This window comes from Onychostoma macrolepis, chromosome 11 (genome assembly GCF_012432095.1).
Source record: "Onychostoma macrolepis isolate SWU-2019 chromosome 11, ASM1243209v1, whole genome shotgun sequence".
In the NCBI taxonomy this organism is placed as follows: domain Eukaryota; kingdom Metazoa; phylum Chordata; class Actinopteri; order Cypriniformes; family Cyprinidae; genus Onychostoma; species Onychostoma macrolepis.
Genome location: NC_081165.1, coordinates 14438296 through 14451863, shown reverse-complemented (window position 1 = coordinate 14451863; position 13568 = coordinate 14438296). Strand labels below are relative to the sequence as shown.

At 34.0% G+C, this 13568-nt stretch overlaps 1 protein-coding gene across 17 annotated transcripts in view; it reads left to right on the top strand.

The window, feature by feature from the left end:
- The first annotated feature begins 243 nt into the window (after nt 1-243).
- The window catches only part of cacna1ab (calcium channel, voltage-dependent, P/Q type, alpha 1A subunit, b), a 165945-nt gene continuing 152620 nt past the window's right edge, over nt 244-13568 (top strand). For 14 of the 17 annotated variants that reach the window (XM_058792402.1, XM_058792403.1, XM_058792398.1 and 11 more), the window contains exons 1-2: nt 247-616; nt 4605-4994. In XM_058792402.1, the coding sequence (XP_058648385.1) occupies nt 4609-4994 (386 nt within the window). In that variant the 5' untranslated portion in view covers nt 247-616; nt 4605-4608. Of the gene's footprint in view, nt 617-4604; nt 4995-13568 lie in introns of all 17 variants that reach the window. The other 3 variants (XM_058792401.1, XM_058792387.1, XM_058792400.1) reach the window with 3 other exon arrangements.

The window sequence follows — 13568 nt, the reverse complement described above, 5'->3', positions numbered from 1 at the left end:
TAATGTTAAAGCGATCCAATAATTAGATTTTATTATAAATTATTCTAAGAAATATTAGTGTTTGTTAATAAATTTTCATTACATAGCCCTCCTTCTGATCAATGAAATTTGCCTTTACATAAAAAATGTGTACACTCATAATAAGCCTGCGTAATAAAGAGAAGATTCACATAACCACAGTCTCTCTCTCAGCCACCGCGCAGAAGCGGTCAAAACGCGTAGTTTAATCGGCGCGACGCTCTGCTCTCAGCGCCAGTACAGTCACGTATCCACGTATCCACGTATTACGCGCGCAGAGCGCGAGACTCCTCGTACTAGTGCAAGCAGGTCTCGCGCCGCGTTGGGTCGTTTCTCGAGATCCTTGATTGTCACATCTGAGGAGAATCAAAAGATGACACTGAGAAAACATACGAAATTATATGTTTTGCTCAACAAAAATACTTAAAGACAGAATGTTCCGAGCTTGAAGATGGATATGACCTCCTGCTCTGAGAAAACGGACCTCGGACCATTCAGTTTGTGGAGTTTTATTGATAGTTTTGTCAGTTATAAACTACAGGTGATCCGGACGGGTCCAGATTCCAGGATCTTCTCAGAAAAAACACAAACCTCTCTGGTGAGTGTCGTGGAAAGTGTTAGTCTCCTTATTATCTTCACAATTGCTTAATATTTCTTTATTTCTTTCCCTTTCTTTATATTTTTGTTTTGTTTTGGGTTTTCCCCTTTAAAGATATGTATATATATAATATTTTGCTCTAAATACAAAATTTAAATGTATATATCTTGTAAAATATCAAATTTATGTAAATTAGCCTATGTTATACCATTATAAACTAATTATATATTAGAAATCTTTTATTTTACAAAATAACCTAATTTCACCTGTGAATATATATTTATACATTTTATATATATTTTATATTATTTGTCTGTCTGTCTGTCAATCTCTCTATATACGTAATATCTGTATTTGGAATATCTGTGACATCTGAGAAGAATCTTTAATCTTTCTTTGGTTGAAAAGTACCATAAAATACCGTAGTCTGGTACCTTTGGTCATGTAACATCATACTATGGTATTCTTTGAATTACCTCCCAGTACCATGTAAATATATGATTTTACTGCCTGTTATTGTCACTATACTATGGTATTGGTTGTGTTTAACACAGACTTTTGCATTTGTTAGATGATCTTCTGCCCATCTTTTGTTGTTCTCGGTGTGATGGTTTACAGCCAGAGCTATTTATCATAATGTGTTCACTCAGCAGATAGCATATTATTTATGCTCTGAATGGTACTAAATGCAGCAAATCATTTTATTGTGTGTTCAAATATTTTCCTTTGCCCTCCTATATAACAATACACATGTCAGCAGCAGAACTGGCTGAGACTGAATTTCATCAACCGTTTTTGATTACAGTTCACTATAAAATTCATTTAAATATGCAGCCATGTGAAATGCCTAACACTGGAGAGAAGTAGAAAAATCGAGTTCAGAAAAACTGAGTTTGATACTTGACATCTTTGAGTAGGGATTGTGATGGCCATTATTTTCATGGGTAAGTTTTTGTGGTTTTGGAGAACTTTGTAAATGTCACCCTAATTGAATGTATTCATACACACCCACACAGTGGTGAGGCTGTCTGTGGGCTGGTGCAATGGAGATCCAACCCACACAAATGGCCACTTGCTGTAACACACAATGATGCAAATGAAATCATCCAAAATTGGGTCTCACTACCTTTTGTGGCTATATGCTTTACTTTGCCATTACAGCGAGATTTATGGTGTTGTCGCTTTAGCAAACAAAGAAAAGCGGGCTTCTTTTGTCTTGTCCAGGAAGCAGCCGATGCGTCAAACCCTTTAAACAAGGATGAGATGTTGCTGACTAAAAATACAAAAACATGAATGTCACATTGCTGCCAGGCTCCAGGAAGAGACCTAAAAGTGTGTGAAGGCTTTTCAGGATGTCTTCTGGTTCTCCTTCTACTCACTGGATATATTCCCTGTTGGAACTGGCATGCGTATTGTAATGGCTTTGCTCTCCATTGGCCAAAAATAAAGAGGCAGATTTAGTTAGTTCCATCTTTAGTATCTGATCATTGAGACAAGCTGTGTCGCTCCTAATCACAGCCTGACAACAAAGCCTGCCTGTCAACAAAGAGCACAGCCACAATAAGGACTGTAGTGTGAATGTATTCCATTCACGTTTTGGCCACTGTGCTTATCTTTTCCTGTGATTTACTCCATCTGTGTCTTTCCTTTTATCTACTCTTTGTACCTTGGGGAAGATCACCATAGCATTTGCCACATCTTCAGTGCTTTGCTTTAAGAAACAGAACAGTAGAAGAGAAGTACTATCAGCCCTTCTGGCTCATCTCAAAGAAAAGCATAAACTTCTGACTGTAGCACTGCATTTTGTCTGTGCATGTGTCAGTTTATTTTTGAAATTGTTGAGTGTGTATGTGTCACTTTAAATTACTTTATTCCTCTGCCCGTGTCACAGTGGACAAATTCTTCAAACACCGTCAGCATAAATTGTAGTACTGGAGTGCATCATTTATTTTCACCTGACGTTGGCCTATTGCAATTTTCTCTAAACAACTATGCAGCCTTTTTTAATTAAACCTCTCTTGGTGTTTTTCTTCTCTCTGCTTCCCTTTCCCACTTGATTGCACGTCACATATTTTCCCCTTCACTTCCTTTTGCTTATTTATTTATTTAATTTTTTTTGTTGCTGTCAGTTCTTATCATCTTGATGATGATTTATAGTATTGTGAACAACTTAACTATGAATATTTTCTAATAAAGACGTTTTATTTAATTATATAACTGTATTATTTCTTTATTGGAAAATATTGTTCTGATGGTGTTCATAATGCTGCAAATAAATCAGTAAATAAATAAAATATTTACTCTTTATATATTTGTAGCATTACCATCTCAGAATAGGTGTTCCATTAAAAAAAAAGGAAATTAATTATAATTTATAATAATAATAATATAAATTATGATTTCCACTAAAGACATTATGTTGTGATGGTTAATGACACAAATGTGTATATACAGTAGTCAACATTTGAAGTGGATCAAAACCTTTCATCAAACTTGTCCTAACTTTTATGATTCACTTCAAATGTTGACTACTATATACAGTATATATATATATATATATATATATATATATATATATATATATATATGTATGTATATATATATAAATATGTATGTATATATATATAAATATGTATATATATATATAAATATGTATGTATATATATATAAATATGTATGTATATATATATATATAAATATGTATGTATATATATATATAAATATGTATGTATATATATATATAAATATGTATATATATATATATATAAATATATATATATATATATATATATAAATATGTATGTATATATATATATAAATATGTATGTATATATATATAAATATGTATGTATATATATATATATATATGTATATATATATATATAAATATGTATGTATATATATATAAATATATGTATATATATATATATAAATATGTATGTATATATATATATATAAATATGTATATATATATATATAAATATGTATGTATATATATATATATAAATATGTATGTATATATATATATATAAATATATATATATATATATATATATAAATATGTATGTATATATATATATAAATATGTATATATATATATATATAAATATGTATGTATATATATATATAAATATGTATATATATATATATAAATATGTATGTATATATATATATATAAATATATGTGTATATATATATATATAAATATATATATATATATATATATAAATATATATATATATATATAAATATGTATGTATATATATATATATAAATATATATGTATATATATATATAAATATGTGTGTATATATATATATATAAATATATATGTGTATATATATATATAAATATATGTGTATATATATATAAATATGTATGTATATATATATAAATATGTATGTATATATATATATAAATATATGTATATATATATATAAATATGTATGTATATATATATATAAATATGTATATATATATATAAATATGTATGTGTATATATATATAAATATGTATGTGTATATATATATATAAATATGTATATATATATATAAATATGTATGTATATATATATATAAATATATATATATATATATATATATATATATATATATATGTATATATATATATATATATATATATATATATATATATATATATATATATATATATATATATATATATATATATATATATATATATATATATATATATATATATATATATATATATATATACATAATTTATTTTCTGTATTAGAATCACAATAGAAGTGTTCCAATAAAGAAATAAGTTTATTATAAAATATAAATGATTCAAATAATTCAACTCATCACAATCACTCATCACAAAAATATTAAATATCTTTTTCTTTTAATTTCACTTTAGTATCCATATTCTTCAAAACAATGACAACAAGAACAAAAAAAAATTACACTAAAAACATTTTGTATAAATATATTCACTTCTGTAATTTCTGCCCCCATAGAGCCATGCTGTCTCCCATGTATGCAGACAGCTCAGTCATCATGGAGAGAGCACCGCCCTTGCGGAAAGGAGGGAGAGTGCAACCTCAGGGCCACAGACTGCGCTCTCATCCTCCCACCAGCGGAAGCAGTGTTTGTGCCAACCCCACCTACTATCATACTGTGTATGATATGAGTGATGAAGCATGCCGAGTTGACTCGTTTGACTACAGCAAAACCAATGGAGGGGAAACCGTAGTGACGGATGGGACACTTTACTCTTTGATGCCTAGTGACTCTCTGGTTCCTCCTATCAGACGGAGAGGAGGCCTAGTTGACCACCGTGATGTCATCAAAGCACACCAATCCCACAAATTGCAGAGCACTCCACAGGCACGACGAAAACAATGGGAGTGAGTATTAAATAATTGGTTATTTTTTGAAATGACCGTGTTTGTTAGTTTGAAATGTACTAGAAAAAAGTCCATCATAAGGCAACAATCACACAGGTTTTGGCATGTGTAGTCATTTCATGACATTTACTTCTAATGTAATTTTGCACAAGTAGTTTAATGTCAGTGCGAGTCCTTTGAATTGAAATAATCAACAGCATAACCTTGTTTCATATGAAATGTCAACAAAGATTCACATTTTGATAGAAGTGGTTGTGAAATACACCCACCTCATTCATCTTTTTTTTTTTTATCTACCAGAGCTGGTAGGTTTTTTTTGTAATGTGGTTGAAAGAAATACAAAATTTGGATTCTGAATCTATTCCTCTGGGACTTAGTTTGTTTCTATGCCTCCTCTACAGCCTTCAGGGAGCAGACTGTCACTCAAAATATTCATCTCCTATCATATCTCTGAGTATAAAGGGCAGGTCATGTAGGTGTGTGTGTGGAGAGGATTTGTACAGTATGGACACATTGAAGGACACAGTGATGACCCCTGTTTCATTTGGACCCTGTGTGTGCAGTTGTGTCTGACAGCAGTTAGTGAATGTGAAAACCTTGAGCTCTAGTGAAATAAATATTGTTTGAAATCTGGAACGGAAAGGGAACAAATTTAGACCAAGATGGAAACCTAATAAGGCAAGAAGGACAGTTGTGGTGATGGTGTGTTTGCCAAAGATGTTTTTGTTGTAGTGATGTAAAAAACCTGTTTATATTCTGGTGTTGTGATTAGAGGGAACATGCTCCTCACGAATTTGTCAGTTTCGGTCAAATCCTCTGCTGACTTTAGCTTATAATTGGAGCCCGTCAAGATGATGTGGGTATTTCTGTGCAGCTAACAGCACCAAACAGAATAGCAAAAATCATGCTTTCCACCCTATCATAGTTTGGACAAATACAGGTGCTGGTCATATAATTAGAATATCATCAAAAAGTTGATTTATTTCACTAATTCCATTCAAAAAGTGAAACTTGTATATTATATTCATTCATTACACACAGACTGATATATTTCAAATGTTTATTTCTTTTAATTTTGATGATTAGAGCTTACAGCTCATGAAAGTCAAAAATCAGTATCTCAGAATATTAGAATATTTACATTTGAGTTTGAATAAATGACCATCCCTACAGTATAAATTCTGGGTATCTCTTGTTCTTTGAAACCACAATAATGGAGAAGACTGCTGACTTGGCAATGATCCAGAAGACGAACATTGACACCCTCCACAAAGAGGGTAAGTCACAGAAGGTCATTACTGAAAGGTGTGGCTGTTTACAGAATGAATGAATGAATGAGGCATTTATATAGCGCTTTATTGTGTATTGCAATACACCCAAAGCGCTTTACAATCATGTGGGGGGGGGGGTCTCTCCTCAACCACCACCAGTGTGCAGCATCCACTTGGATGATGCGACGGCAGCCACAGGACAACGGCGCCAGTGCGCTCACCACACACCAGCTACAGGTGGAGGAGAGAGTGTCGTGAGCCAATCAAGTGGATGGGGATTATTGGGAAGCCATGATTGACAAGGGCCAGTGGAGGAATTTGGCCAGGACACCGGGTTACACCCCTACTCTTTACGATGAGTGTCATGGGATTTTTAATGACCACAGAGAGTCAGGACCTCGGTTTAACGTCTCATCCGAAAGACGGTGCTTTTTTACAGCATAGTGTCCCCGTCACTATACTGATACAGAGTGCTGTATCAAAGCATATTAAATGCAAAGTTGACTGGAAGGAAGAATTTGGGTAGGAAAAGGTGCACAAGCAACAGGGATGACTGCAAGCTTGAGAATACAGTCAAGCAAAGCCGATTCAAACACTTGGGAGAGCTTCACAAGGAGTGAACTGAAGCTGGAGTCAGTGTATCAAGAGTCACCACGCTCAGACGTCTTCAGGAAAAGGGCTACCAAGCCACTTCTGAACCAGAGACAACGTCAGAAGCATCTTACCTGGGCTGTGGAGAAAAAGAACTGGACTGTTGCTCAGTGGTCCAAAGTCCTCTTTTCAGATGAAAGTAAATTTTACATTTCATTTGGAAATCAAGGTCCCAGAGTCTGAAGGAAGAGTGGAGAGGCACAGAATCCATGTTGCTTGAAGTCCAGTGTGAAGTTTCCACAGTCAGTGATGATTTGGGCTGCCATGTCATCTGCTGGTGTTGGTCCACTGTGTTTTCTGAAGTCCACAGTCAACGCAGCCATCTACCAGGAAATTTTAGAGCACTTCATGCTTCCTTCTGTTGACAAGCTTTATGGAGATGCTGATTTCATTTTCCAGCAGGACTGGGCACCTGCCCACACTGCCAAAGGTACCAAAAGCTGGTTCAATGACCGTAGTGTTACTGTGCTTGATTGGCCAGCAAACTCGCCTGACCTGAACCCCATAGAGAATCTATGGGGTATTGTCAAGAGGAAGATGAGAGACACCAGACCCAACAATGTAGATGAGCTGAAGGCCACTATCAGAGCAACCTGGGCTCTCATAACACCTGAACAGTGCCACAGACTGATCGACTCCATGCCACGCCGCATTGCTGCAGAAATTCAGGCAAAAGGAGCCCCAACTAAGTATTGAGTGCTGTGCATGCTCATACTTTTCATTTTCATACTTTTCAGTTGGCCAAGATTTCTAAAAATCCTTTCTTTGTATTGGTCTTAAGTAATATTCTAATATTTTGAGATACTGATTTTTGACTTTCATGAGCTGTAAGCTCTAATCATCAAAATTAAAAGAAATAAACATTTGAAATATATCAGTCTGTGTGTAATGAATGAATATAATATACAAGTTTCACTTTTTGAATGGAATTAGTGAAATAAATCAACTTTTTGATGATATTCTAATTATATGACCAGCACCTGTATATATAAAAAAAAAAATAAATAAATATATATATATACACACACACATATACACACACCTATATATTTATTTATTTATAGACAGGGTCAACCCAGCGGTTAGGTAGAAAAAAATAACCCAACGTTAAAATGACCCAGCACCTGGGTAAAAATATTAAAAATAACCCAATAAAATGACCCAACAGGCTGAACCCAGCATTTGGGTTAAAAAAATAACCCAGCATTTTTTATTGTGTGTGTGTGTACATATATATATACAGGTGCATCTCAATAAATTAGAATGTTGTGGAAATGTTCATTTATTTCAGTAATTCTACTCAAATTGTGAAACTCGTGTATTAAATGAATTCAATGCACACAGACTGAAGTAGTTTAAGTCTTTGGTTCTTTTAATTGTGATGATTTTGGCTCACATTTAACAAAAACCCACCAATTCACTATCTCAACAAATTAGAATACTTCATAAGACCAATGAAAAAAACATTTTTAGTGAATTGTTGGCCTTCTGGAAAGTATGTTCATTTACTGTGTATGTACTCAATAATTGGTAGGGGCTTCTTTTGCTTTAATTACTGCCTCAATTCGGCTTGGCATGGAAGTGATCAGTTTGTGGCACTGCTGAGGTGGTATGGAAGCCCAGGTTTCTTTGACAGTGGCCTTCAGCTCATCTGCATGTTTTGGTCTCTTGTTTCTCATTTTCCTCTTGACAACAAGGAGTGGCTTAACAAGAGGAATACGACAACTGTAGCCAAATTCCTTGACACGTCTGTGTGTGGTGGCTCTTGATGCCTTGACCCCAGCCTCAGTCCATTCCTTGTGAAGTTCACCCAAATTCTTGAATCGATTTTGCTTGACAATCCTCATAAGACTGCGGTTCTCTCGGTTGGTTGTACATCTTTTTCTTCCACACTTTTTCCTTCCACTCAACTTTCTGTTAACATGCTTGGATACAGCACTCTGTGAACAGCCAGCTTCTTTGGCAATGAATGTTTGTGGCTTACCCTCCATGTGAAGGGTGTCAATGATTGTATTCTGGACAACTGTCAGATCAGCAGTCTTCCCCATGATTGTATAGCCTAGTGAACAAAAACTGAGAGACCATTTTAAAGGCTCAGGAAACCTTTGCAGGTGTTTTGAGTTGATTAGCTGATTGGCATGTCACCATATTCTAATTTGTCATCACAATTAAAAGAACCAAAGACTTAAACTACTTCAGTCTGTGTGCATTGAATTTATTTAATACACAAGTTTCACAATTTGAGTTGAATTACTGAAATAAATGAACTTTTCCACGACATTCTAATTTATTGAGATGCACCTGTGTGTATATATATATATATATATATATATATATATATATATATATACATACATACATACATACATATCTTAATTAGAGGTCGACCGATTCATCGGTTTTGCCGTTTAATCGGCACCGATAGTTGATTGCCACAACTATCGGTTATCAGCAAAAATCACTGACAGCATGTGTTGTTTATTTTGACACGTGACACTGCGCGCTGCACAGAGCGGGAAACTCCAGATGCGCATTTAAATAAAGCCGACAGAAAAGCCTGCCGCGGAACAGAGCGCCATTCATATAGTTTTCTATTAAATTACATTATATTTGTCCCAAATCGTTGTGAATGAATATAATGACTTCACCCTAGGCTATAAATTATGTATTGTGCATTTTTCAGCAAAACGTTTGTCTTTCTGTGGCTCTAATAAAGTCGGTATGCTTCATGTAGAGAGCTGTAATAGATTGCGCGTTCTCTTTCCACTTGCTCTGTTTTTTTTAAACACTGAACTTCAAACTCATTTATGCCACATTGTTCATTCTTGAAGCAAACTTATGTCCGTTTGGTGATTAAATAAATTGTTTTAGATCGCCACTTGATTTGAACGCAAAGCGTCTGGTGTGTGTTTGCGTGATACCTATGAGTTCTCCTAGGCATGGCGCTCTTGTGACTAACTTTTTTTTTGATTAGATAATTATCAAGTGTTAAAAATAGAAGCAAATAAAGTGTGTGAGTACACATACAATATCCATATGTATGTCATTTTAATGCTATGGCCTTGTGTAGATATTTAAACATGGACATCTTTAAGCATGACTGTTGAAATTAAATGGTAACATTTAACAATAAAAGTCCATTCGTAGCATTAATGAAAACTGTAGAAGTATTGTTCCTTGTTAGAGTGTTTTCACTTCAACATTCACTATTAGCTACTAATAGGCTTTATTTTTACTAGTGGTGGGCCGTTATCGGCGTTAACGTGCTGCGTTAACGTGAGACTCTTATCGGGCGATTAAAAAAAATATCACCGTTAATCTATTCTCAAAGTTGGGTTGGGAGCTGGGTCTATACTACGCAAGCTATGATGACTTTCACCTTGATATTTTAGCGCGGATGTATACCTAGCCGAATTGCACTGTAGGGGCGAGCAGTCTTGAACCTGTGTGTATGCGTGCTAACATGGATGCAGCTATGAAGCTGCGGGTTTACTTCAGGAAAATTTATTTTTAAGAAGCTTCCCAATGGAAATCGGCAAGTCATTTCTGTCTCTACGTTACATGGTCGCGCTCTCTGTATCGCGCGCACAGCGGAGTTCCCGGTTCGCACACACACACACACACACAAACAAACAAACGTAAGCGCACACACAAGTGAGCACACTCCCACTCCTATTTGTAAATCTTAAGCCGCAAAACGTCTATTTAAATATGACTTCTGTGTGTCTCTGTGTTAATGTCTCTGTGAGATTAATCTAGATTAAAATAATTAATCTATGCCCACCACTAATTTTCACATTTTAAAGTTTCTTCTTTTAACATTAGCAAATTATGAAATAACTTTAATGATCAATATAGTAAATAATATTAATATTTTTATTCATTTACAAAGTATGGTTCAGTACTGTTGCTGCTTTTTTTTTTCTTTTTTTTAAATAGTAAAGCACTAGCTCTCTTTCAGTATCCATTTTGAAAACTATCGGTTGATTAATCGGTATCGGCCAGTGTGGTCCAACCTAGCTATCGGTATCGGTAAAATCCACTATCGGTCGACCTCTAATCTTAATTTATATTTATCTTTATTTAGCATTTTATATTAGTTTATAGTTTTAGATAGTGTAAATTGCATACAAAAACAATTTATAAATGTTTTGCACATTATGTCAAGATATATACAATATATTATGTAATTTACATGTTATGTAACTATAAAAATTTGATCTTTATCACTTTATATTTACTTTATATTATGTTTCATTTTATACTTTTAGCTATATTGAATAATTCAATTAACAAAACCTCCGCACACCTGACGGCAATAAATAGGTGCGTTGGAAACAAAGACCAGCCAGGTCAAAAAACTAAAAAACCAAAACAAATCCCGCACACTATATATGCAAAAAATATCAAAATATTTATTAACGACGTTTCGGTCGCATGACCTTCATCAGGAATGTTTTTCTTTTCAAACATGACAATCACAAAGTGAACCACATTTAAAAACAAATTCATGACCAATCTCTGTAGAGATCCATTGATTAGTAACGACCCACCCTGGGTACATCATTAACAACATTAATCCATATACATATGCACATAAACACATCCTGTACATACATACATACTAACACACATATCAAGAACAAATTACATTATAACATCACATTAAATAGAGCTTCATCATTCATGCCATTAGGTGATAATGTCTGAAGGGTAAAAATCCAAAACGGCTCACGTTGCTGTAAAAGCAATTCAATATCGCCACCTCTAGGTGGCACATTAACCCTTTCAATACCACAAAAACGTAACGTAGAAACATCGTGATTCAAGGCATGAAAATGAGCTGCAACTGGATAGTTCAAATCTTTTCTCCTAATAGAACTCTTGTGTTCACTAATTCTTTGTTTAAGTTGACGTGATGTTTTTCCAACATAAGCTAAACCACAAGGACAACGAATCAAATAAACAACATGCGTAGAAACACAAGTGATAACAGAATAAATTCTATATTTCTTACCGGTTCTTGGATGACAAAAGGAGGAAGTTTTTGATGTATTATTGCATTGAGCACAATTACCACATCGATAATTACCATTTGGTATCGGGGTAAGTAATCTCTGAGTAGACTCAAGCGTATCTGTCTGAAAACGAGCATGTACCAAAGAATCTTTCACATTTTTGGAACGTTTGTAGACAATCAAAGGTGGATGTCGAAAAATGGTACCCAACTCCGGATCAGAGGACAACAAATACCAATATTTCTTAAAAATCGATCTCATTAAATAAGACTTGTGTTGTAATAAACGTAAAAGAACATTTTTTTTGCTTTTTTCGTTTTCTTTTTTAACAACTCCAAACGCGTCTTTTGAAAAGCACTATTAAACGCTTCTTCAATCCATCCCGAAGGGTAACCCCTATCTAAAAACTTATTTTTCATGATTTTCGATTTTTCAATAAAGTCCTCATCAGAATAACAATACTCCTCAATCTATAAAATTGGCTCTTAGGAAGTCCCTTTATTAAAGAAGTTGGTTGAAAACTGGTTGCGAGTAACAAAGTATTATGATCCGTGTCCTTGGTGTACAAAGTCGTTATCAATTTATCATCATTTCTTTGGACCCACATGTCTAAAAAATGTACTCTCAACGAGTTACACTCCAAAGTAAATTCTAAATCTTCCTCAAAGTTATTAAGAATCGAGACAAACTCTTCAACTTCATTTTTATCTCCCAAAAAAATACAAAATATATCATCAGTGTACCTATACCATTTAACAATACGTGAACAAAAAGGATTTTTTTGAGCATCAAATACATAACGATGTTTAAAATATCCCATAAACAAATTAGCATAATTGGGGGCAAAAATCGAGCCCATAGCTGTACCGCTAATCTGAAGAAAAAAATCCTTATCAAAGTTGAAATAATTATACTTCAAGACATACGAAGCGACATACGATTGTCATGTTTGAAAAGAAAAACATTCATGATGAAGGTCATGCGACCGAAACGTAGTTAATAAATATTTTGATATTTTTCGCATATATAGTGTACGGGATTTGTTTTGGTTTTTTAGCTATATTGAATAAACAATTTATATATGATTATGTCAGAATATAAACATAATTTTACATTTAAAAAAAGATATATATAAAAATTGACCTAATGGCTCATTTGTAGTTGTTTCTGAGATGGGAGGAAACAAATTTACCTAAATAGTTCACAATAGAGAGTGCATGTTCTTTTCCACATTGACATTGTTAGCACAAACACTTGTATCTTCTGCTTCAGGTCTCTGGTGTGTAGAAGAATATGAAGAATATGTGTTTTTGTGTGTTTGCGTCACAGTGGGACCAAGTGAACAGTGAATGTAGAGCGGCAGTGGAATCGAGTCACGATTTCTGTTGCACTTTAGGGGTGTGGAGGCTTCCACTCTCATCGTTCACCCACTCAATCTGGCAGCTGTAGCAGTGGGGAGACGTGAGATAACAGGTTACTGACAGAAAATACACTCTCACCTTATTCCACTCACTCATTTCCCGTCACTCTCTTCTCTCTTTCTCTTTCCTTTCCTTGTCTCTGGTCTGGGAGTGATCAGCTGTAACTAAATATGAGCCCAGGGAGTCTGTCACACAGCAGAGAGGCAGATAAAT